The sequence below is a fragment of the Gobio gobio genome (assembly GCF_949357685.1).
Source record: "Gobio gobio genome assembly, chromosome: 20".
NCBI lineage: Eukaryota > Metazoa > Chordata > Actinopteri > Cypriniformes > Gobionidae > Gobio > Gobio gobio.
This window is the reverse complement of record NC_137113.1, coordinates 27,157,598-27,184,642: the sequence shown is the minus strand read 5'-3', so window position 1 is coordinate 27,184,642 and position 27,045 is coordinate 27,157,598. Positions and strand designations below refer to the sequence as shown.

General features: G+C 39.7%; 1 protein-coding gene across 1 annotated transcript in view; it reads left to right on the top strand.

Moving 5' to 3' along the window:
• trrap (transformation/transcription domain-associated protein) overlaps positions 1-25,736 on the top strand; it is a 99,522-nt gene extending 73,786 nt beyond the window's left edge. The window contains exons 62-71 of the mRNA XM_079846123.1: positions 2,922-3,083; positions 6,997-7,087; positions 7,195-7,394; positions 8,234-8,495; positions 14,006-14,231; positions 14,763-14,980; positions 18,285-18,469; positions 21,476-21,679; positions 24,129-24,323; positions 24,424-25,736. Of these exons, the coding sequence (XP_079702249.1) occupies positions 2,922-3,083; positions 6,997-7,087; positions 7,195-7,394; positions 8,234-8,495; positions 14,006-14,231; positions 14,763-14,980; positions 18,285-18,469; positions 21,476-21,679; positions 24,129-24,323; positions 24,424-24,708 (2,028 nt within the window). The 3' untranslated portion in view covers positions 24,709-25,736. The remainder of the gene's footprint in view (positions 1-2,921; positions 3,084-6,996; positions 7,088-7,194; positions 7,395-8,233; positions 8,496-14,005; positions 14,232-14,762; positions 14,981-18,284; positions 18,470-21,475; positions 21,680-24,128; positions 24,324-24,423) is intronic.
• The last annotated feature ends 1,309 nt before the right edge of the window (positions 25,737-27,045 follow it).

Genomic DNA, 27,045 nt, shown 5'->3' with positions numbered 1-27,045 from the left:
GCTGCTGGCCACTGAAGCTTTAGAGACGGTGGCGTAGTTTACACGTGATTAATGAGAGTAGCTGCTCGCTGATTATCAGTAATTACCCGTAAGCCGTGTGGCCCGAGCTGTCCAGTGCTTAATGTCTCCATCAGGCCTCAGCAGAAATGGTTTATCTGTTACCATCCCTCCAGCCACCGTACCAGAGCCCCACCAACAATAGCAAGAGAAGGCAGCCGCAGCTGACTGTGGGAGTGAAGCGGCCGAGATGATTTTACAAGCCATTAAGCCCTTGAGTAGCTATTTCAAGGAGCTGATGGCCTCAACTTCAATCGCTGACATAGTTTTAGTTTAAAATGAAAATGTTACCCGTTCAGTCCGACAGGTTAATGAACATTTCATCTACTATTTATGAATGTTTGTGCCAGAGAAAAAAAAAGAAGAATGTTTGCCCTTTTTTAAAATAAATTATCCATCCTTTGCCGATTTAATATTGAATTATTTTAAAATATATTATTCATTTTAAATGTCCATGGCATAAAATATTACATTTATTTTGTTCTAATTAAAATCTCAATCTCAAAGTCCTGGCAGTTTCTATGAAAATCTCTAAACATAATACATTTATATTAGCCTGACGTCGTCATACTCAATTCTAGTCAGAATATGAGTCTGATTCTGCTCCGTTGGGCTGTGATTATGGGGCGTGTTTCAACCGAACCAGGAAAGACCTCAATTGGATAGACATACAACCAATCAGAGCAACGGAGCGACCGAGCGACGCATAACGTTAGTTGTCAAATGTCAACAGAACTCAACTGCACTGTGTTGCCAAGTCCACGGGTTGAAGCGACCGCAATTATGTGATATACAGACCCAGGAATGCGAATTTTAGCAGGCAGTCCTTCCAAAATAACACATATTTTACCCCCCAAATGCCTTTTTTCCCGGAGAACCCCCTTGGAAAGCTATTGGGCTTGTTTTTGGCTAGTTTTGAGGAACGTTAGCAATTGGGCGGGTTTTGTTGTAAACACTTGGCAACCCTGTCTGCACGCACGCTGGACTAACGTTAGAAGAAAAAGATGAGTGTAAACTAACTTTGCCGGTGTTGTAAAAAAAGAATTTAAGGATACACAGAGTACTTACCAACACGATCATCATTTCTGAGAGAAATAGTAAAGGTGAATGCATATATGAACAAGTTCTCCGTTAGGATTGGAACAAATTCAACCCAAGCGGCTTTTGATGACGTGGATGATTACGTTACTGTTGATCATCTGTCCATCATCCTCTAAAGCCCGCCCTGACAATTTCATTGGTCCGAACAGCTTCAGTTCGGGCATAATTACTTCTCTATTGAGCAAGTCCAGACCGAACTGCCCGAGTAAAAATGTTGTGGGCGGGGCTAAGTTCGGCTGGCATCCAGGCTACATTAATATATTAGGGCTGTCAAAAGATTAATCGCGATTAATCGCATCCAAAATAAAAGTTTGTGTTTACATAATATATGTGTGTGTTAATTATTATTTATATATAAATATACACACATTCATGTATATATTTAAGACATATTTGCATTTATTTACTGTATATACATTTATATAATCTATAATATATATAAATATAAATGTTTTATATTAGTGCTGTCAAACGATTAAAATATTTAATCGCGATTAATCGCATTAATGTCATAGTTAACTCACAATTAATCACAATTAATCGCACATTTTTATTTATTCTAAATGTCCCTTGATTTCTTTTTGTCCCATTATTTTTTCTTATTTTAATGCTCTTATCAACATAGAAAAGTGGATCGGCTTGCTTTGTTCAAATGTTTGTTTTATTGAAAACAACATTGGCATACTTTAGTGTTCGATTTCACACCAACATTCTCACTTGGAGCAAATAATCTCACACAATGTAACACTGCCCATCAATAAAAGGGTGAAACAAATACTTTGTTGCACAAACAGCCCCTTCAACAGCCCTTTCTAAGGGATCAAAACAGGGTGATACAAAATAAAATTACAAAGTGCACATGCAAGGTAAACTAGGACTCCGCCTATAGTGCAGTTAAACCAGGGGTCGCCAACTAGTGAACTCCGGTCCGAATCCGGACCGCGAGATGCGTCCATCCGGACCGCGAAGCCTTTTGACATAATGAAACAGTTAACGTTGCAATGCTCACTGTTACTACGTTCAGACCCAGACGCGCGGTCAAGCATGCAGTGAAGAAGAGACTGATGGTGCGCTCACACCGGACGCGAATGACGCGACATGCACACCGCTTAATTCGCGCCGCAGAATGTCTATTTGCGTCTTTGCATTGACTTAAATCACTCGCGCAAAACGCTTCATTCGCGTCTGGTGTGTAGGCTACGCACCATCAGAGCAGAAAGCAGCGCTCAAGACAAGCACTTTTAGTTGAAGACCCCTGAGTTAAACCATGGCTTAATACGTTTCTCATTTCGGCGTCTCACGCTTGCCATCCACGTCTACTCTTTTAATGGCCCAAACGAGTGCGGGCAGCCGCAGTGTGCCTGATGTTTTGTTTCCGGTCTAGCTACATCCGGAGTGGTGTTGTAGTTTTTCTAACGTTACTAGTTGTTGCAACAGCATGTGAAAAAACTACAAAGTTTGTTAGACCAAAAAGAACGTTAATCTCGCGATAAAAAAATTGACGCCGTTAAAATAGGTTTGCGTTAACGCCGTTAATAACGCGTTTAACTGACAGCACTATTTTATATATAAAAATAATAATTAACAGAGTACACACACATATATTATGTAAACACAAACTTTTATTTTGGATGTGATTAATCGCGATTAATCTTTTGACAGCCCTACTATATATATGTAAATATATCAAAATGAATTTTCCTGCAGCAGGATTTATAAAATCAAAACTGTTACCAAAAGAGACTGTCTCTCTTCTTTTTCAGGTGCTGTGGCTGTTGAGTTTTGACGATAAGAACACCTTGGCAGACGCTGTAGACAAATACTGCATTGGAGTGCCGCCCATCCAATGGCTGGCCTGGATCCCTCAGCTCCTCACGTGTCTGGTGGGCTCAGAGGGGAAACCACTCCTCAACCTCATAAGCCAGGTTGGATTCCTCACTACATTACATTTTCTTAGCAGCACATTCACGCTTGATATATCGTCTAATCAAGATTAATTTCTTCTGCTGTCTTTAATAAGAGGCTGTCTTCAGTCAGTCCCCTCTTTGTCAAATTCGTAGTTTTACCGGTTCCCTTTTTAAATATTTATGCAAAGCATTATTATTTGGTTAATATCAAACACTCACCCACTGTGGGAACAGAACCACCAATTAAACAAGAGACTAATTTTCCCTCCTTGGAGTATTATTTCCAAGCCATTTAAAAAGCTCCTGAACTTCAAAGAGGAAACAGCTGCTCCAAGGGCCCAAAGAGAGAGGGAGAAAAAGGAGATGGAGGAGAGAGATCTGTGTACTTAACCCACGTAAAAAAACCCGGCTAAATCCCCCTCTCATTCACTGACACGTTCCAAACGGGTTTTGCATGCAGCTCGACCACCTCTTTTCTCACGTACACATGCCAGACCAGCGACTTTTAATCTCTCCATTTCAGCGCTGACGCACCCGTGCAGTGGAAATGCTTCGCTTTGAGATTAAGTACACTTGAGTCCCTGATAAGCACCCAATGAAATGGATATGTTTGCACACCATAATCTCAATTAATGGACTTGTCAAGGTTGGTTTAGGGATGACAAGTCTCCTTGTTGAAGGATCTTTGGGGTCTGATCTAAGGCAGCGATGACGAGCGAAAGGTAGATGTTTTGTAAAACTCTTGATTTTCAAGTGAAATCTCCAGCGGATGGAGCACCTTTATCTCGTGCTCTGAATTATTTAGCTGTGCTTCAGTTGGCGGGATGTTTTAAAAACGTTTGGTGAAATATTGATGAAGGTGAGCCGTGGGGTGCCTTGAGATGAAACTGAGGCGAGGAAAACTCAACACCTTTATGCACACAGACACCCATCACATGCCAGCACTCACACACCCTAAAATATGATGAGAATTCTCTCCAATTTTAGGGGTGATCTCTTCCCCTTTTGCCTCGTTCATTTTTAATGCAATACTTAACAAGCTCTTAACAGAAGGTCTTGGCCATGGCTGCTTTTCATGTAAAAGCCCATCTGGACTCCGAGGTGTCTCTTTACACCTAAAGGCCAGCCTGCTTTCCGCCGTCTGCTTGACAAAGATCGTGTTTCCACTCTAATGGGCTGCTTGAGCTGGGTGCTGTGAGACCTGAGAGGGGTTGCGGGTGGTTTGAGGAGCAGCGCTGTCTGCTGCCTTCATATTTGTCTTCATCGCCCCTCGTACTGATGCGGACAACATTCACAGCCCTCATAGATATTGCAGTGCCAGTAGTGAAAGAAGAGAGGAACAAGTTGAAAAGTATGTTTCTTGTAATATTACATAACAATAAAAGGATCCAACAATTGGGTTATGAGGCAGACTCCTGTTGGTTGGGTTTAAAGTATAGAGACTGGGGGCAGACTTTTTTTTCTTCAAAGTATGTGAAATAGACCTCACAACTTAGTACTTTGAGTAAAGCTTAAATGTGTGGCGTGCAATTTCTGTGGAACCAAATTTTGTTGTCAAAATAAGGACAGCTTCCAAACAGGTTTCCCAAACACACTGCCTATCTACAATTGATTGTTCAAAAACATACCATTGATTAAGCAAATGTTGCCATGTCGTGCCACTTAATTTACTGGCCACGAAACTGATTTAGCAAAAACAGTTATGACACTAAAATTTTAGATGCCAGTCAAAATTCACAATTCTTTATTCCAATTTCGATTCCACAGCTGAAACTTCTAGCCTAATATAAATTTAAAACATCATTATTAAAGACAAGTCAATCAAAGTCAATTATAAAATAAGAACAAATAATCAAATTACAAGCAATAGTACAAATAAATACAATAGAACAAAGATACTAATGAAAAGCAGTGTACAGTAGTCTGTAGTTTTTAGAAAATTAATAGAGTAATCAAAATTAATAACTCTCCATAGTCGTCACTGTTAAACCTAGATTCATCCTTAAAGGTACAAAAGTTGTTCAGTCAAGGGCAGTGAATTTTTTTTTTTTTTTTTTTTTGGGATCAATGTGAAAAACACACTGCAGCATGAATATTAGGCTGCTGTCACTTTTAAATCTAATGCACAGGTCCAATATACTCATACTGTACACATGCGCTTTCTCAACTGTTTACGATCTGAGACGGTACAGCGCACAATAATAATAATAAGTAATTGAGTTCCCTTTTGCGTTGTCTTCTGCTTGAATGTTTAAATTGACAAGGCTTAAGCTTTTGTGACGATGCAGCACTGACCCGTGAAGTGTCTCGAGCGTGTCTCACGTTTGTTCTTGTTTTCACAACATTGCATGTAGAATTCATAAAAATGTTATCGGACAACTGCCGATTGACACAGTTATATATACTCGATATTGCCGAGTTTTTTTACTCACGATTTTTACTATTGGCGAGTGTTAATTTTAGGCCCTGTATGTATGTGAGCGAGCGAGTCTTGGATCAGCTCTAACGCAACCCTAATCCACTGTTAAAGGTCCCGTTTTTCGTGTTTTTTTGAAGCTTTGATTGTGTTTACAGTGTGCAATATAACGTGTTCATGTTTCGCGTGTAAAAAAACACAGTATTTTTCACACAATTTACTTATCTGTATACTGCTGTTTTCACTGTCCTCAAAATGGCTTGAAAAATTTCCCTGTTCTATGAAGTCCCTCCTTCAGAAATACGTAACGAGTTCTGATTGTGCCAGCGGTTCCCGTGTTGTGATTCGACAGCAGCTTAGGGCACGCAGAGCGCACTTTACCGGAAAGGTCACGCCTCTCGCCATAACGGGAATGCATGTGCTCAATGATCTCTAAGTACAGCGTCCCTGGGAAAGCCAAACAAAGGTGACTTGACTCCGGGATGAAAATAACAGCGTCTCGACGACATGGCAACAAACAAACTATACGAACGCAACACTTCCTATTCTCCACGCGGGAGCAACAAGACCACGCCCCCTTTTTCGTGTGTTCTTGTGGACGGAGGTTAGTCGACATACTGCTCTACTGACGTAATTAAAGCAGGAAATACCAGGATGTAGTCCTAACCAGCCGTTCGCTGTAGGCTTTGAAAGGGAACTTCTGTTAAATAAAATATCTCGCTTGGCATTGAACTTTGAGCTTCATAATTTTACAGGTATTATAAATGCTCTAACAGCAACATTACACACTAACTAAAGTTTGAAAAATGGGATCACGAAGAACAGGACCTTTAAAAATAAATCATCCACTCATATATACAAACATTTTATATATATAAAATATATTCTGTTTATTCTAAACATGTGCTGCAATCATGTTGTCTGCTGCTTTAAATGCTCAAGCTCTTTAAAGCAGGATGAATTCTGATTGGCTGTCAATGTTTTTATTGTTCATCAGCTAGAAAAAAAACATTCTGAAAGTAAGTCCAACGATTATCATTTCTCTGTGCCGTTATAGTTTTGGTGTGGACTCTGCTATTGTTTTATATTTAGAATGATTTTTAGAACTATATCAGTATAGTCATTGTCCTTGCTGTGAACAGGCCTTTACTGTGATATTTATCGTGATCAGCCCTACGCTAACGTTAATTAAAAAAGACTTTTGTTCTTTTATACATGAGCTTTTGGGCTAAAGCATTAAACATCCTGAACCTTCTCTTTGTGATGATGTTCAAGGACACAAAAAAAGGAGAAAGTGTACACTCGACTTGACAAGCTTTTAGCGAGTGTCATATTGAGCCATGGTTTTAATCTGCCCTTGATGTTTGTCCATCTCATTGCTTTCTCCCTACGGTTTCATTTTCAAAAGCCTGCACTATCACAGAGAAGTTTCAAAACATGTCAGCACAGCGTTTCTCGCTCTGACCCAAGCCCACAGGGACGATCTGAAATGTAATCTGCAACTGTTTCTCTTAGGTGGGACGTGTCTACCCTCAAGCAGTGTACTTTCCGATCCGAACCCTGTACCTGACGCTGAAAATCGAGCAGAGGGAGCGCTACAAGAGCGGTATGACTGGAGTTTTTTCCCCCCAGAACATTCACATTGAACAATATAATGTCCTAGAAAAGTCAACTTTTTTCTTCATGTGCTGTGTGTCTCTCACTTTTCCTCAGACTCTGGCCAGCAGCAGCCCAGTTCGGCGGCTGCCCAGGCCCACTCTGCATCTGACCCGGGTCCCATCCGTGCCACTGCTCCCATGTGGCGCTGCAGTCGGATCATGCACATGCAGCGTGAGCTCCACCCCACCCTGCTTTCCTCTCTGGAGGGCATCGTGGACCAGATGGTCTGGTTCAGGGAGAACTGGCATGAGGAGGTGAGTGGTTTTATGTGTTAAAGAGAGAGTTTTTGTATTCCAAAGGTGAGTGGCTACCTCTTAAAGCACATCAGCCCTGAGCGCAAGTTAAACATGACATGAATGCGTTTTCTGTCCGGTTTGCTTACGTTCTTTCGTCTCATGCTGCATGCTCTCGTACACGTAGCTGTTTTCAGATGGCCGGCTGGCCAGATGAAAGCTGACAGAGGGGAACGATTGGGGCTCAGTGAGGCTGAAAAGTGGTTTTGCGGTGCATGTGGACATTGGCGCTCCAGTGCTAATCGGGCTTTGGCGAGAAGCTCGCCGTGATTGATGGGTGAGGGGAGTGTAGACTGAACGTGGGGAGATTGGATTGCTGTGACAGGGCTGATGCGGTGATGCGCCCAGACTGGACAGGGACGCAAGAGACCCACTCCTGTGGGACGCTCAGCAACAAACGGCAGAAGAAGAGGGCAGAAAAAGGGCGAGGAAAGAAAGTTTAGCAAGGAGAACTGGAGGATGAAAGAAATTGGCATTGAGAGAGCTCAGTGAAGTAAAACATGGGTTTAATTTTCCAGACATTGATGAAGTGTAGTCCCAGACTAAATTAGTCTGTTAATGGTGATCTTCTTCACTTGAAGTCTAAGCTTAATCTCTGCAGCAGAGACCGGTAGAGGCAGGCTTTTACTGATCTCTCTGGTGAACATCTTCGCCTCTGAAGGATTTTTAGTATTATCAAAATGGCAAATTGGATTGAATATGTGGGAATGGTGTTATCCTTCATGGTGAATTGCTAAAAACTGGTTAACCATTCATCCTTGTCTCTTGGTTTCTCATTTTTCTCTCATTTTCTACCTCAGGTTTTGCGGCAGCTCCAGCAGGGCTTGGCGAAATGCTACTCTGTGGCATTCGAAAAGAGCGGCGCGGTGTCCGATGCTAAAATCACTCCACATACACTCAACTTTGTGAAAAAGCTGGTCAGCACGTTTGGCGTGGGCCTGGAGAATGTCTCTAATGTGTCCACCATGTTCTCCAGTGCCGCCTCAGAGTCCTTAGCCCGCCGAGCTCAAGCCACTGCTCAAGACCCTGTGTTCCAGAAGATGAAGGGCCAGTTCACCACAGGTCAGAAAACAGAATTCAATTCTTGTGCATGTTATTCTACATAGCAAAATGTCTTTCAGCAAAGTAAAACATTTTCCACCTCTAAATTATGAAATGCAATTTTCTCCACATCTGAAACTAACATGACAGAGTTTGTAGGCGAGGAAAGATTATACAGGGTCCTCCTACAGTCATGGAAAACTTAGAAACATCAGGTCATTTCAAAAGTGATATTTCCAAACCTGGAAAAGTCATACAATTTTTTTTTTTTTAATTTATATAAATTTTTTTTTTAAAATCAGACAGTTTGTCAATATCAGTGTTGATTTCATATTATGTATACTGTATATAACTATAGTATTTATTATTATTTTGAATTTGTTTTTATTAGTTTAATATAAAATATTTATTTTTTATTTTCTTCAGTTGTAGTAAAAATGATCCAATTCATGATCCAATCTAATCTTGATCTCGAAAATCTATTTTACTTTATCTAATTTACTTTAAAATAGCATATTACAGAAGTTTAGTGCATTCCCGAATACCGTTTCTTCAAATGTTGTAGAATTTCATTGTCTGCAAAAGCACAGAAGTCTACTGACTCTTTGAAAATGATCTGTCACACGTGGACTTCTCACAGAAGTCTAAACTGCAGGCAAGCACACTTAAAGGATCACGTCCCCTGTGCACAATTACACATGCTTTCGCTCTTGTCTCTGTTCTGCATAACCACTTCTGCTCAGAGTTAACCACAGGCCTCTCTACCAGACCAACTCTGAGAATAATTGGCTCTGTGAACCATGTGATTAGATTTAATGGGAAGATGACTGGGCAGAACTGTGTGTGTATCAAGGTGCTGTTGACTGTAAAGAAATTACACAGCTTTAAGTCAACATGCTTACCAAAAAAACACTACACATGCCAATTATGTGTAGATTGGTTTGGAGGAAGAAGGAGCAAAAAATGTTTTGGTAATATGTAAAATGTTTAGGATGTCCTAATGTTATTTATTTAATATTTTCACGTTCTAAGGTGTGCAATTATTTTCAGGGAAACGGTGCTTCGGTAAAATAGTTATGTAACACTGCTTACGTAAAATAACTTAAAAGCTACATGACATTTCTCACTAATAATGTAATAATGGCACTGTTTTTGGAGCAGATAAACTTAGTTTCGCTATTAACAGAGACTGCCGAACACTGTTGAGAGACACAGACTCAATTCATTGATACGTGCTCAATCTCTGGAATTAGCAACAGAGGTTTTGGATTAGATGCGTAAGAAATTAGTCCTACACTTGAGTGTTTTAAGGACAAAAACCTAACAAATGTCTTGAAATGCATCATCTGAAGTGAACAATGTTTTGAGATGTGGTAACCGTAGTATAAGATGAATAACTGACTCTGGGACGTTGAATTATTGAACAATAATGCATACTTCTCTGTCATGGCCACATTACCACCTCAGGTGTGCATTATTTTCTAATAATTCAAGTTTTTTGTGAGAAACTACCGTAAAACTTCAAATAATAGCCCGGGCTTCTATTTACCCAAATCGCTGAACTGCACCGGCTTGTATTTGAAACAGGCGTCTATAAGAGACAGGCCTTTAATTTACTGTTGAGATGTTCAAGCATGACGGTAGGAGGTTACCACATTATATTACGTTTTATTTATAATTAATTTGAATGTGTTTAACAAATCATTTAATGTAAGAAATGTCTTAGATTATTGGCAGCACAAAAAACGAAACGATGTGACAGCAATGGGCAGAAGTAGAACAATATAAGTTACCGCTAAAATCCATTGAGCGTATGAACTTGTTGCCCGAAACACATCAACAAGAAAGAATGAAGGCTACCCTGTAAAACAACTGCAATCATGTGATAGAAAATTACTCTATTCATCACTATCATCATCCCCGCGATTCTTGATTCAAGTTCATGGGCGAATTCCTCCTCCACTTCTCCCTCTCCAGCCTCCGCTAACTCTGCCTGCCTTGCTCGCACTAACAGATCCCGCCCAGATGCGCACTGCTCTCCCTCTTTGAAACAATGGATAAGGTGAACCTCGCTTCCATCAGAAGCTACTGTCAGGCCACATACCTAAGGATAACATCCCGAAGTTAATGAAATATATCTCCTCCTTCTCCCTCGCACACACAAACACACGCGCACGTCTGCGCGCAAGCATTAAAGGAATTTTTCAGCCGCTCCGTATCCAGCTTTACCCACGCTTGAAATTTGACAACTGTCAGCTTAAATGTCAAATTATACTTTTCTCCATGGTGGTATTGAGAGAATTAAGAAAAACTGAAGACTGAAAGTTCGTTAACCTCTTTGTTATGTTGCCATAGTGATGAGTCGTTCATGAACGGTTCCGTCTGTCACGTGAAATCTAATCAAAGAACAGACGATCTGACGGGTTTGAGAAGATCAAATACAGCCCGATACTAAAAAAACAGACCAGGCCTCTTTTTGAGACCGGCCTTTATTTACCCAAACCTGTCGTCACACCAGGCGTTTAAAAGAGACAGGCGTCTATTTGGGACTCGGCTATTATTTGAAGTTTTACGGTAAATGCTATATTTTTTCCCCTGTGACTTTACTTTTAAATCCCAAATGTCCTTCGAGATGTTTGTTTTTAAAATCTCTTGAGTACGGAAGAAGTTGGCACGGCTCTTTCCTGAGGCCAGTTTTGTACACATTGCCCGACAATAACCTTTCAGTGCCCCTGGTGTAGACCTGGCTCTCAGGAAGAAGAGCATGTGTGATCCATGGCGTATGTTAAAACAAACTCCCCCTCAGCTGTCCTCTGCTCAGGAGAGCAGAATATGTTTATACTTTCCTTCCCTGTCCACCTACAGTCTCTCCACCTCAGTAAACCTTGAATCCTGGAGCTACTGTTCTTGTTTGCTTCATATGAAGTTCTATCCGGAGGCCTGTGTGTGTGTGTTCATGGCCTTAGAGGACTGTTAAGGTTGTAAGGGTGTAAAACAGATGTTGTGGTGCCAGCTGTCTCTGGGCAGTGAGGCATGGCCAGCGCGCCCTGAGCCTTCTCTACTCACCTGACACCTTGTGCTACAGGGAATGAGTTTTGGAGGGGAACCAGCAAAGCACACAGCCCATTCAATCCCTGTATCCTTCTCTCCTTTTCCCTAAGAGTTTCTCCTTTTTAAACTTGCATTAAAAACATAAACATTTTAAAATGTAAAGGATTTATAAAAATATAGAAATATGAAATATAAAAATGAGAATTTAAAAAAATATAAAATGTACATATTTACTTATGTTTTAAGTAAAGTTTATATTTAAAAAACATTTATACAAATTAAATAAAAAAAATGCGTGTACTATGGACATTAAGTAATTTTCCTGAGGTAAATGAATGTTAAATGAAAAGTTGTTTACAAGCCATTTTATTGACATCTTCCCATGGTTTAATACCGATTGTGTGATTGCATAACACTTTGTCTACACCGAACGAGAGTGGCACAATGCAACACAGCAAAAGGCAAGAGCCCATTAGAATCAGTGTTACGGTCTACACTGAAGGCAATGCGAAAGTAAACTGATGCTCCATTGTATTTATAATGTACTGCACACGCTTGCGCTACTTCTGACAACAGTACAAATGGATTTGGAGCTACAACAGCCGCACTCGGTGTAGGCACGGTGTAATGATACTTTTAACACTCCCCTAATGTTTGTTCTTATTTTCTATGCCCGTTTGAGCAGTGTCGCATTAATAATTTAATTTAAAAGCTGTTACATTTGCTTCATCTATTTAAAATCCCAAAGAGTCTCGCATGGAGTGATAATGCCATTTCCTAACATTTTTAAGTTTGAATATACTTTTGGAGATTTTTGTAGGTTTTTTTTTTTCTTTCTTTCTTTACAATCCCCAATATACGGAGACATTTTTAAAATCTTAAATTGTGTATCTTTCAGTTTATATTGAAAGTAATAATGTAGTGCTGGGTAAAAATGCTAGTAATAGTACTGTGATATAGTACTAGTGGTGTTTATATTTCTGAAATGCTTGTTTTACCGTAGCGGGGTTGTGCTGTTCTCGAGCGTTTGTCGTCTACATTGATCTAACGCAGGAGCATGTCTGCGGGGCCGAGGCTGTTTCAGGGCTCCTGTTGTGCTGTACACTGTGTTCACTCAGGCATTTCAGTGATGGAATTTAAAGTAGAGAATTCACCGGAGAATGCTGCACAGCGAGCAGCGCAGGCAGACGGCCGATGGGGGGATGTATTTTTAGCGCCTGGCCACCTCCACCGCCCGAGCATTATTAGGCGCAGAAAACTTCCACCTTCAGTGTATCTCATTCACAGGTCAGAGAGCAGAGACTTTGTTTTCTACAGCAGCGGGGAGCTCAAATCCCCCTAGAGTTGAGCTGATCCTGGGTCAGTGAAAAGGCTGAAACTGAGCGCACGGTACTCCCCATCCATGCTCAAAGGTGCTACATTTATCAGAAAAGAACCCGTGCTGCCCAGGAGGCGCCGTTATCTGAAAAAAAAAACCTGCTTCGGGCCACCGGCGCTGCAGGGGATTGTCTGGTCATTTTTTTCTAAAATGATTGCACCAAGTCGACCGCTGCATATACGCGCAGCCGTGCTTTTCAAGTCAAATCTCTTTCTTAATGCTCACTGGTCATTAAGCACCTAAACCATCTTAAAGTCTCTCAGAAAGAGTCAGATTGGCAGAGATTACAGAGCGTGTCTGATTTTTACAAGACATCATCTAATTTGGGGCATGGAAATGGGTGGGAGCTGCAGTGCTCATGGCAGTTTACTGCTAAACAAAATGTCACATGGAACATTGACAATATTGCGAGTGTCATGCGAGCAGTAAGAGTTTCTTAAATGGCCTTTCATTATGTGTGGCAGCCACATCTCACTGGCTTTGAGATGAGTGGCAGCTCAATGCAAGATGCTTTTGAATTAAAGTCTCTTCTGCCAAAGCGTGAATTATACAAAGATATTTTTTTTTCTGGGGGGTGTTTTTCCTCTTAAATGTCTAAAATTAAATGCCAAGCCATTTCAGTATCTGCAGTATGTGGTTTTATTAATGTGGCACAACAGAAGTATGAAAGTGGAGCAGCTTTTAGCCTATTTGATAAAGACGTTCTGGCCTGGAGGTTGTCTCTAAAATTGGGAACGTGGCTTGCATTCCGACCATACCTTTTGTGTGTGCTCTCCAACTTAATGCACAATGTCATTTAGAAGTTGCATTGAGCAGTTAATCCTTTTTTCCCTCCTCATGAACCCTGATGTTATCGGCACCATCACGTCGCAAGGGGATCCTGGGAGGAAGTGCACCACTTCTGTTTCCCTGATCCAAAGATAACGTCTCTTCCCGTCTCCGTCTCTATCACACACTCTATGCCACGTGTACCTCTTTCACACATCCAGAGTCTTTTCCACCACCTGTTTTTATTCCATCATCTTTTGCATTTTTTTTTTTCTTCTTAGCTACCTATCAGTTCCTCTGTTTTACCGTGCTCCGTCATTCTTTCCGTACACAGATTTTGACTTCAGTGTTCCCGGCTCCATGAAGCTGCACAATCTCATTTCAAAGCTTAAGAAGTGGATCAAGATCCTGGAAGCCAAGACGAAACAGCTGCCCAAGTTCTTCCTGATAGAGGAGAAATGCCGTTTCCTTAGCAACTTCTCGGCCCAGACTGCTGAAGTGGAGATCCCGGGAGAGTTCCTCATGCCTAAGCCCACACACTATTACATCAAGATTGCCAGGTAACAATTAATACACACTGGGGATGGGGTTGTGCTGGTCGACTGATCATTTAGTCATCCAATAACTGACTAGTCGATCTGTCATAAGTAAGTCATAAATAATTTGCCTAGTTTCAGCGTTACCTGACGCATTTTGCTGCATAAAATATCAACCCTCAAAATAAGAATAAAAAGCTAGTCTGCTGCACTTATCTATTCATCCAACTAGTTATTGTTTTTTTTTTAATTCATTTATTTTTGCTAATTGCATCTGTGTAGGGGCCAGCAAAAACCAAAACTAGCCTAATTATTCAGCACTTGCTTTAGACAAATTAGTTGACTAGTGATTTTTAAAAATATTTAGCTTCATGTCCCTAATAGACTCTTGGACCCGTAGGTGGTTTTTGATTAAATATTTTTTTATTCTCATGTTCAGCATGGTGGACTTCTAAGCTAGACTCCAGCTGAGACCTTAATTCTCAGTGATTACTTCATCATTCTTCATCACACCCATCATTCTCTCTCTCACACCCACTTACTCTACCTCCTAAGGTTCATGCCCAGGGTGGAGATTGTTCAAAAGCACAACACAGCTGCTCGACGTCTCTACATCCGCGGGCACAACGGCAAGATCTATCCGTACTTGGTGATGAATGACGCATGTCTGACGGAGTCCCGCAGAGAGGAGCGTGTGTTGCAGCTCTTGCGGCTACTCAACCCTTGCCTGGAGAAGAGGAAAGAGACCACCAAGAGACACCTCTTCTTCACAGGTACTGCGGCAACCACAGATCACACAGTCCCTTCCTCATGAAATAGCACTCACTACATCTATTTATGTCAGTGCTTTGGACATGACCTAGCATTTCAATTACCAAGTTCAAGCCTAAAGTTTAAAAGCATATATATATATATATATATAATATATGGTGCAAAAGTGATTGCACCAAGTCGACCGCTGCATATACACGTAGCCATGCTTTTCAAGTCAAATCTCTTTGGTCATTAAGCACCTAAACCGTCTTAAAGTCTCTCAGAAAGAATTAGATTGGCAGAGATTACAGAGCGTGTCTGATTTCACAAGAACTCATCTAATTTGGGCCATGGAAATGGGTGGGAGTGCTTATGGCAGTTTACTGCTAAACTGTCACACGGAACATTGATATTGCAAGTGTCATGCGAGCAGAGTAAAGCATTATAAAGAATAAAATAAATGATTTTAAAGGGTACATAATACAGTTTCTGCCAATCTCATGTTAATCTTGAGTACCTATATAGTAGTATTGCATCCTTCATATCTCCGAAGAGTCTTTACTTTTATCATATTTATAAAAGACAAATGGGTCATTCCTGGGATTCGGTAATATTTCAACTTGGACTTTTTTAATTTTTGAACTACATAAAAAAAAAAGTCATAATTTTCCATCTTAATTGTATGTGATGGGGTTGAGTTGTTAAGCTTGACAGTACTCTCCCTGACTATAATACGCCTAAAAAAAGAATACAAAGTGTGATATCACTCACCTTCATCGCACCATGCTGTTGAAGAGAGTTGAATGATGCAACTTCCTGTGAATGATGTCACATATGGGTGGAGTCTAAATTATTATGGGCGGAGAATGGTTGGCGTGACAGGGTTGAGTTCAGACTGAGGGACGTAACTTTATAAGTTGTTTTTTTTATCAAATATCGTGCTTTTTTTTTTTTTTTTCAAAAGCAAAGAACACAAATAAATACTTGCATTATTGCCGAAAATTATAGACACTGTGCACATTTTATTAATTATTTAAAATTCAGCAAAGAACCTCAGGGACATGACAAAATGCTTACTGTAAGACAGAAATAAGATTTTTTTTTAATGATAATTTTTTTTTTAAAAACCAATAATTATTTGTATTCGTTATAAAGGACATACCAAAGTATTGTGACATTGTTGATTTTAATGTTCTAGAAACAAAATGACAGCGCCGCCGACACCTTCCGTAACCTGAACGAAGTTTGTTGATGGACACTCTCTCGCTCTGGTTGATGTGCGCATGCGCTCATCCGGGAGAAGTGCACATACAAGGAATTCTGCCCTTTATGATGTCATACCGGGTCGAAAAAAAACTTTCCGAAACCTATTCGAATCCTGAAGGGATGTATTTGGCACAGAAATACTGTCATACGTCCAACTCATTTTTTATAATTTTGGCCATTTTTAGCATGAGAATTTAACTCTTTAACAGTATAAATAAGTCAGAATGCATGAAATAGCATTAGTACCCCCCTTTAAATACATTTTTTTTTTCACTTCTCTAGTTACATCTATTTTGAATTGTGGCGTAAATGTGTTCAGATCTTCCCCTTTTGACTGCTGTCCATTTGCCCTCAGTGCTGGGCTCAATGGCCTAGTTGCTCTCAGGCAGATTGGGGGAGATAGAAGAGTAGAAAAAGAGGCAAGATTGAGTTGAAAAGTACCAGAAAAGCTGTGTAGTTGTAACAGAAGAAAAGAGCTGGAGCAGAAGGAATGAAAATTAGGTTGCTCTTCTCCCTGTGGGGACTGAGGGAGGAAAATCTAAATTGTCTTTTTGTGACGGACACATTAAAGATGAAACTCTCCGGTCAGAGGTCCAGGGTGCCATGTTTTAGCTTTTGCTTTTCGTCTGTACTTTAAAAAAAAATAAAACATTATGAAAAGGTTGACTTTTATGCTCTAACATAATTAATAATCATTTGGAATGTTTATATGCACTTTCTATTTTTATCATGAATTCATGCATTTCAGTAATTAATTAGATGCGTTGTGAGATGTCCCAGTGGTCAAGTGACATGCTTTTCTTTTTACTCCAGAGTAGGGATGGGACGATTACCGGTTTCATGATAAACCACGATAAAATGTTCTGACTGTTAGTATTATCGTTTACAATTTAAATATAATTAAAACCGGGTTTGATTATCATGATTTTGAAAACTTGTGGTAAATACTGTCCAGCCAGCATCAGTCTGACGCAGGCGTAGCGCGCAACTTAGTTTTTTGAATGACGAGAAATGGTGGAAGGCAGTGACATCGCTCGGGAGATTTTTTTCAGCCTCCCAAAAGGACCAAATCTGAGGTGTGGTCATATTGGCTTTTACAAAAGTCCTGAGGGAAACTTAATCGAGGATGGTCACCCTGTCTGCAGGGCATGCATAACATCTCACTTGAAATTAACCTGAAGCTTCCGCGAAGAAAAGATGAAGATGAACTAACAAGTTCAAACAAGACACTTAAGGGTGACATTTAAGGGATAATAATGTATATTCATTGTACACTAATTACACAGATGTTTTTTTACCACATAAATAATTACAGGGACATATTGAATTGAGATAAAAAAAATTAAATCTTGCTTATAAATCCATTTTGTACAGCGTACAAAACAATCGTCCAGACAAGAATCCTCTGATTTCATTTTCAATACAATCAAAAACAGAGATGCAAGATGGCAAGTTCCATTTGAATGAAACGAGAGTGCACGTTCGTTGTGATACGTGGATGTGCGCTGTTACAATGCATTGCGATTGACAATGGTCATTCTAAGGAAGGAAATGCCACAGAACATAGTCTTGCTTAAGAAAAGTGCATAGAGCTGCTCTTTTTTTATTTTATGTATGTTGATTTTCAAATATAAAACTTGTTGAAATCTTTTCAGTGTGTGCATCCGTTCTTTTTGAACACTTTCATCTCATTTTAACAAAACTGTGATAATATTGATAATCGTGATAATTTTGGTCACTATAATCGTGATATGAAATTTTCATACAGTCCCATCTTTACTCCAGAGAGACCCTTACAGGTGTTTGTGCCCTCTCTCAGCTGTTGATTTTTCTTGTTTAAAAACTGAATCTGTAAATGGAATGATTTTATAAACAGGTCTGTGAAAACATTTGAGAGATGTTATATTTCAGGTTAACAGTCCTTTATCAAAGCCAAATAGAATCCATAATATGCTATTCATGAAAAATGATTAGAATAGCTGCTGAAAGGCCAGTGGGATTTTGAATTGCTTTATATACCAGTAAAGTACATCCTCCTTAAATCTGTCCTCTTCTCAGTCCCAAGGGTGGTGGCGGTGTCTCCTCAAATGCGGTTAGTGGAGGACAATCCATCGTCTCTGTCTCTGGTGGAAATCTACAAGCAACGTTGTGCTAAGAAGGGCATTGAGCACGACAACCCCATTTCCCGCTATTATGACCGGCTTGCGACTGTTCAGGCCAGAGGAACCCAAGCCAGCCATCAGGTATGCCATGAATGATATAATATATCAATTAAAAAGGTATGAATCTCGTGAAATTGGTTATAATTTCTGTTATAATAATCTTAGTTGTATTTATATACAAATTAATTTTTTCCTATATTTATATTTTATATACAGATCTGGATGCATTATGGAAATGAGAATAATAATAGTAAAATATTTAATAGATAATAATAGATTTAACTTGGAAAAATAATAATTACCCTTTTTGCTTTTGGAGGAAAATGAACTGGGCATTAGGCATGGGTATCGTTTGAATTTTAACGATTCCGATTCTGCTTAACAATTCTGATTCTTATCGATTCCAATAAGGTAAAAAAAAAACTGTATATCATTCACATTTTGTTTCTTATTGCAAAACATTTAATTGTAGCAAAATACCATGAACAAAAATCAACAGGCTAATGAACACTTACACCACTGGGACATCTCATACACATCTAATTAATAACTTTAGTGAAATGCATTATTAATTCATGATAACAATAGAATGGGCATATAAATATCCCTAATGATTTATTAATTATGTTAGAGCATAAAAAAGCATATTGTTTAAAAATACCATGTAAAAAACTAGCCTAACTAATATACATTTCAAGCTTTATTAAAGACAAGTAAACACTATTACACAGTAAATAAAAAAAAATAACTTTGGGTAGGAAGCGAATCGATTCGATTAATAGGTTTTCTATTCAAGAATGATTTTTGACAATTCAGAATGATTCGATTCGAGTCGATTCACATTAAAATTCGATGCGATTCGATTATGCATTTTTTATATGCATTCATAGGATTATTAAAATGCTTCCCCTAATGTGTCTTAGTCAGTGTGTGAATTACACGGCGGCCTTCAGAGGTCAGAGTGGGCAAAAAAACTAAGTCTATTCATTAGTTAATAGACGTGCCGGTAAACGGTAATGCGATATACCGCAATAATGAACATGCACAACATTGTTATCGTGGGCACTTCAAAATACTGTGAATAATTATTTATTATGAATTTTTCCGAATTTTAGAATGCATTTTAAGAATACTTTACCCATCAACCGTTTAAAATGAACAACACGTCAAAGAGGAACGCGCACTGATGTAAACAGACCGTGCATGAGCCGAGCACATGGCGGAACAAGTGAAGGAGATGCGCTGAAGTGCACATTCACTCTCTGACAGCAGAGGGCGCTGACGGAACAGCAGAAATGCAGCCGTTTCCCCGGTAACCCTCGTAAACAAAACGATACGGTGCTCATCACATAACCTAATACTTAATACTTAAAGACTTAAGGCTATTCATTTTCAAACTTAAACATTTTATATTTTAATCTGGACTAAATGACATGCCCTAGATATTGTTTGAATATGTTCTGATTGTAGTTCAGTCACACACTTTACAATAAGGCTCTATTAATTAACATTTTGTTCATTCATTAACAAACTGACAATGAAAAATACTTCTTAAGCATGTATTAATCTTAGTTAAATATACATTTCAGCATTTAATAATTTAAAATCAAAATTTGTAACTGTATTATTTAATGGACCTGAGCTTACACTAACTAACAGTTGCCTTTTTAAACTAACATTATCAAAGAATAATAACTTCTGTAAAAATGTAGCTATTCATTCTTTGTTAATGTTAATGCATTAACTGGTGAGACATTATTGTAAAGTGTTACCTATTGTTCTTTATAATTATTCTGCACTTAATCTGTTTTAAATATTTGTTTACTTTATACATTTTTGTGTATTGCTTTTATTGTATTTAAATTTTTGGTTATTTTGTTATAAGAAAGTTATTTAACCTGTTATAGTATGACAACACTTTTTTTGCAACTTATTTCAATATCGTGATAATACCGTATACCGTGATAAAAGCTTCAGCAATTAATCGCAACATGAAAATTGCCTATTAGCCTGAACATGCCTATTAGTTAACTACATTAGTTAACATGAACTAATAATCAACTGCACCTATAAAGCATTTATTTTATCTTTGTTAATGTTAATTTTAACATTTACTAATGCATTAATAATATCTTTGTAACATTAGTTAATGCACTGTGACCTAACATGAACAAACCTCGGGACTATTCCTGTCTCAATAGAGAGCTCGCTGTCATCTGCTCATGTGGTCGCAGTGGCCGTCCTGAGGAGAGCTCAAATGTGAGCTGCTCAAACATGTGTCAGTGAGCGACAGACGGAGCGTGAGAGCACTCCAGTGAAGGCGGTAAAGCGCGTCTGTGAAGGAGAGCTGTGAGGGCTCGGATGACGCAGCACAACGTCTCTATTAATACACGCATGTAGTAGATATATTCTAATGTTCATTTTAAAGCACTGAATCGCTATTGAATTGCGATTCATTCGATTCTTAGCATTTTAAAGCGATTATCGGCCAAAATAAACGATTCACGATTCAAAATGCACGTTTCAAGATCGATGCATCGAGAAAACGAGTGAATCGTTACACCCCTAACTGTTACACATGCATTTTCTTTGTCAACTGTTTACGCTCACTTAAGACATAACTGACTGACCTATGATTATTAGGATATTTTGACACATTTTTGTGTGGATTTGTCTGTTCAAGTGCAAAAAGACGTGGAAGACAACTCCGTTCAGTGTTGTGCACTATACAAGGATGTGTGTGCAGCATGGGGGGTATTGCGCTTGAACGGTTTAAAATCACATTAAAATCACTTTTTCTTCTTTGGATGTGTGTGCAGTACAGAAAACGGCATGTGGGTATTCTTGCTCTTGAATGGTTTAAAGTCAAATATTAAAATTCGCACACAGGAATCGAAATGTTTTATCGAAACCTAGGTTTTTGGAAATTTGGAACCTGTTCTGAAATGGAACCGGTTCTCGATACCCAACTCTACTGCACATTTACCCTAATATGCAATTAATGCAAACAGGTATTGCAGGTAAATGAACCGATAAAATGGCTTTTTCTATCTTTTCAACTGTCATCTTTTTTGTCCATGTTTTAAGGTCCTGCGTGACATTCTAAAGGAGGTCCAGGGCAACATGGTTCCTCGTAGCATGTTGAAGGAATGGGCTCTGCACACCTTCCCCAACGCCACAGACTACTGGACCTTCCGCAAAATGTTCACCATCCAGCTTGCTCTAATTGGTCTGGCTGAGTTCATGCTGCACCTGAACCGCCTCAACCCAGAGATGCTGCAGATCGCACAGGTACCTGACATAATGAAACTGATCTCATACTTGATACTAGCTCTCTTTCATCAAATATACATGTATCCAATGTAGGGATGGGCAACAGTGGTCGAGTAATCGAGTACTCGAACGTGACAGCGATCATCGATCATGAGAACGATGATCGCCCTGAAAAAAATATATTTGTCTCTTTTTTTATTGGTTATTGCATCGTTTTGCGGAGGTCTGATTGGTTAGCGTTTTACAGCACGCCTCCAGACCGCGGCGAAATAAAGGCGTGCACTGCAGTGATGTCTGGAATCATGAGATCATTAAATGGTTAGTGCAAGATATGCAGCGCCAATCTGTCATAGCCTACATAGCATTATAATGAAAACACGATGGAAATTAGAATGCTGTAAATGATCTGTGCTTAGTTCCCCGTGTATCAGCTGATCCACAGAGAAACTAGCGATAACACTCAGACTAGCGCGTGAAGTTCATGTGCGCATTCGCGTCCTTATCTGCAGATGCGCGTTGTAAGATACTTTTATGTTGTCTATATCTGATTAATCTAATATAAGAAGCGTTTGGTTGAGCTTAATAAGCTAGAAAAGCGCTGCCGTTATACCGGCTGTTGTTCATTCTCTTCAGTTTCAGCTCAAACGCATATTTCATGCTCGACATTATGGTTTAGAGACAGTCATATTCTTTTCAGATAGGCTATTTCTTTCTCAGAATCATTGATATTAGTAATGGAGCACTGCTATACTGTTCTCGTATTTTTTAACAGTAGACCTAGTTTATTTAAAGTTGGTTTTTCGCTATGAGTTCGAAAACGCGCAGTGATGTCTGTAACGCTCGATCATGAATAATAAAATGAAGTGCATGATGTGCAGAGTCAATCTGTCAAAGCATTATAATGAGAACAGGATTTTAATAAAATGTTTCTGTGTGCTTTCGTTGTCCGTGTATCAGCGTTGTTAAGGGAAGAGCGCATTCAAAATGTTCCGTTTCAAACCCTTCGGCTGTAAAATCTAGCACGCTGAAGTTCACGTGCGCATTCACGTCCTTTTGTGTTGATTTATGTCGTTATAGGTTCATAATAATCTCATATTAATATTGATTTAGGGTGCGTTTGGTTGAGTTTATTAACCAGCTAGCAAGCTCTGCAGGGTGGTGTTATTTCACAGTTTCAGCTCAAAGGCAATGCTCGATATTACTGACTTGGTTATTTGAGACGGTCATTTTATAAAGATGTTTCTTTTTCAAAGACATTTATGCATCATAATCTAGCAGTTATTTTTTGTTTTATATGTTCATGTTTTCATATACCCGTTTTCATGTCACGTTTGTATTTGTCAACAACAATTTTCATAACAGTATTTTCATTATCTCAATGACGGACATGCCCCGCCCCCTGCACATGCCCCGCCCCCAATTACTCGAGTACTCGTTTTTGAGACCTATCGATGATCGAAATGAGAAATTGACAAAAATGCCCATCCCTAATCCAATGAGTCCAAAGCAGTGTGTTGGGTCATCACACATGCTTCAGTTTTTGTTGACCACTCTCCAGCTGTCCTGCAACATTTGCGATATGGTATCGGGTCAGAGCAGGTCCGTAGAGTGCATTTGAAAGTCTTTTATTAGAAATGTGCGTCAAACAAGCACCTCATCCTATGATTCTTATCTGCAGTTTTCTGACAGGCGGACGAATGGCCGGCTAAGTGGGTATAGTAAGGCCCCTTGCTGCCGGTTCCACTCTACAGATCTCATTAGGCACTGGGAGATTACCACGGCAGGCAGAGCGGACAAGCAGATATGTGCTGTCTTTGTCTCTGTCTCCCTCTCAATAACACACACAAACCATCATGCATTTCCCCGGTGTATCACTTCCAGAGTAGCTCTCCGTTTGACTTAAGATATTGAGTTTAGTCCTGTGAAGGGTCTAAATACTGTGCTTGAATCATATTTGAACACGTTCTTATTGTGCTTGGAGTGATACTTCATCATTATTAAACTAATAAAAATCTACATTCTGATCTCGCCCATATGAATGTTAATCTTAAGCATGTGATCTCTGAAATACTTTATTGGTGATGACAACCCTCTACATCAAGGGCATCGAAGGCCAATGGAGATTATTTTTGTTCATATGCTGAAATGCTGATGCAGACCACAGTGGGTGTAAGATCAATACATCCTCACATTTTTGTGGTCGGATGTCTACAACACTATCCAGTTTTTCCCAGAGTGCTATAGATTAGCTGTTGTCTGATGTTGGTCCCACTCGAGTCCCACATGAGTTTAGGCTCCTTTCCCAAATTTGCTGTATTTCTCTGGATGGAAACTAATGACTTGGCGCCACATTATATTTATCTCTCAAAGTTAACCAAAGTCTGCAAATTGTAGTTTCTGTTTGACAAGGTCAGATTCTCAGAGATTGATCAAGTGACACCACCCTGATGTGTTGTTTCCCCAACAGGACACTGGAAAACTCAATGTATCATACTTCCGCTTCGACATTAATGATGCCACTGGTGATCTGGATGCCAACCGGCCCGTCCCCTTCAGGTTGACGCCCAACATCTCTGAGTTCCTGACCACCATTGGCGTATCCGGACCCCTCACGGCTTCCATGATAGCGGTAGCACGTTGCTTTGCTCAGCCTAACTTCAAGGTACGCTTTATGAGGAACAAGAGTAATGCAGAATGTGTCTCCACACTTTCAGTCTCTAGGGATCTTGACCCACTCTCAATCTGTGTCTCCTCTCAATCAGGTCGATGGCATCTTGAAAGCAGTTCTTCGGGACGAAATCATCGCTTGGCATAAGAAAACGCAGGAGGACACATCCATGCCTCTGTCCCCAGCTGGACAACCTGAGAACATGGACAGCCAGCAGCTGGTGTCTCTGGTCCAGAAAGCCGTGACGGCCATCATGACCCGCCTTCACAACTTGGCCCAGTTCGAGGGTGGTGAGAGTAAAGTAAACACGCTAGTGGCAGCCGCCAACAGCCTGGACAACCTGTGCCGCATGGACCCTGCCTGGCACCCCTGGTTGTAGGTTGTGTAAAGAAAGAAATCCTGGCAGGTCTCCGAGAAATGCAATACTGTGAAAGAGAATGTCAGAGTTGATGAACTTGTCCTGCACATGTTAAAAAAAAGTCTAGGTTTGAGTTAATGTATTTAGAAGGGGGGGGGGTCATAAAGTGCACAAACTGTTATTTAAAAAAGAACATATTACCTAAGATCTTTAGTATTCTCTGTTATATTCACAGGTAAGGGATAAATGCAGCAATTAAAAGCAGCTTTGTTTGGTGGGGCGGAGACTATTGTGAAACTGATGAGCTTAGTAAAGTGCTTTTTTGAGACACTTGTGACTGTCACAAAAAGATGTGACGGTACAAGACAGCCTTTAAGAAAATACTGTTTCCACAGCCTTTTCCCAGCTCCACACTGGAAGAGGGTACAGCAGCTATCCCAGCAGATTTTATGCAACTCCCATCAAGCTCTCCTTTTACGCCTCTGCCATTTCTCTCTGACGGCAGCCTTTTGAATTTAGTAATCTAATTTACATGAATCAACACTCAGAAATGTTCAGCATGTTGTTATGTGTATGTCATTATTTAAAATCGTATGTGGGCCTATTTTTTTTTTACCTTTGTACTTGTAAAAGTGACATTGCATCCCTTAATTGCTGTGTACTTTTCTACAGGTATGTGCAGTTTAAAGCCGTCATGTGCTACTGTCAAACATTCAACCATAGATTGTCCCCCTCCAAATACTCTGGAAAGGCAAAGACTTATGAGCCTTAAGACAGGAGTCGCTCTGCATTTTTAGTAAATCATAATCGTTTTCTCCTTTTTAGTTAATCATAGCACATACAAATAATTTATCCGTTATTACAGCTCAAAGTTTTTGAACTTTGTCTTTTTAGGAGTGTCCCAAAGTGTTTGTATCTCAGTGATGCACCTAAAAGCATTTTTGTATACATCCCCCTCTTTTGTAAAGGTACAGAATCTTGTGCCAACATATGAATAGTTACCTCTGCAATGTAAATATGCATTTTGTTTTAATAAAATGCTCTTTTTCAAGAAAAGAAAAAGTGTCTGTGTTTTCATAAGAACAGTGGCCCAAACTGTGCTGTCTGTGGGTGTGATGTGCATCTCTGTGGGAGGTTGATTGAAGGACACTTTCGGAAAGAATAACCTTGTCTCTCACTGATTGTCTGAAGTACAGGAGAGGACCTGAGTGAGAGCACGCCGTGGAGTCGTTCGGGTCAGGTCAGATCTCCGTATGCTTTTCCTTCTTTATTACACCCCGTCAGTATATCTCACTGAGCGCTGTCTTCTCAGAGTTACACATGCTGTCAGTGCTGACTTCAATCCCATAAACCATTGCTTCACCCTGTATGCTTGCTCAGCACAGGTGCTTATCCTCCTTCTTCTGATCTCTCTCCAGCCACTTTCTAACATCAGTCAGGGACCATGCACTCCCATCTTTGTCCTCCTTTTGAGGTCCTTTGCCACCAAACAGTCCTGAGGGCTGATGTACAACTGCACTGTCTGAACTTGAAAGAGCTGCGATTTTTAACTCTGAATGTGAGAGATGTGTCATGACCCCCACCCCCTGCTGTATTGCCCGTTGATGTCTAGACTGATAGGAGCAGGATGTGGGCAAACTGATTGATGGAGCCCCCTCAGGGAGAGCTGTGATTGGCAGACACATGGAGGACAAACAAACCATTTCTTCTGGCAGCACAATGAAAGAGAAGAAAATCTTACTTGATGACCTCAAGTACCTGCTCAAATTCGGAGTGAAGTTGAATGAGAATTATTCCTTCACTGTTATTAACCTTGTTGAAAATTAAAGTTGAAATATGTCATTGTTTGATATTTCGATATCTTTTATCATCACAGTTTAATTAAGATTGGGTTTAATGTTAGCACGTTCCAGTTTTGGCACGCTGACATGGCAACATTAGGTGTTTTCTTTCACTTAAAAAATATTTCAAGCAATATTTTGTCACAAGAGCTGAAGTAGCGACAAATCTTTTTTTCTGTATTGTGACGTACATCTGAGTGAAACCGGAATGAGAGTGTGCAGTCGACTGTAAGAAATGTTTATGGTTTAAGCCAGGGGTTTTCAAACTGGTCCTCCAGAAGGTTCTAAGGGGTCCCCAGAAAATTTCAGAGAATAAAAAGACAAAGCAAAAATGGACAGTCTATCAAACATTCTAACTGTTTGATTTCTAAATGTTTATACATACTTTCCAGAATCGTATATGTTTGCTTTGTATCTTTCTAGTGAATTTTTCTCACTATAGTCCCCTTTATCTTGCTCACTGGGGTTGACCGTGAGCTGCATGCATATATTTATTGTGGAAGTTGCTTATACAAAT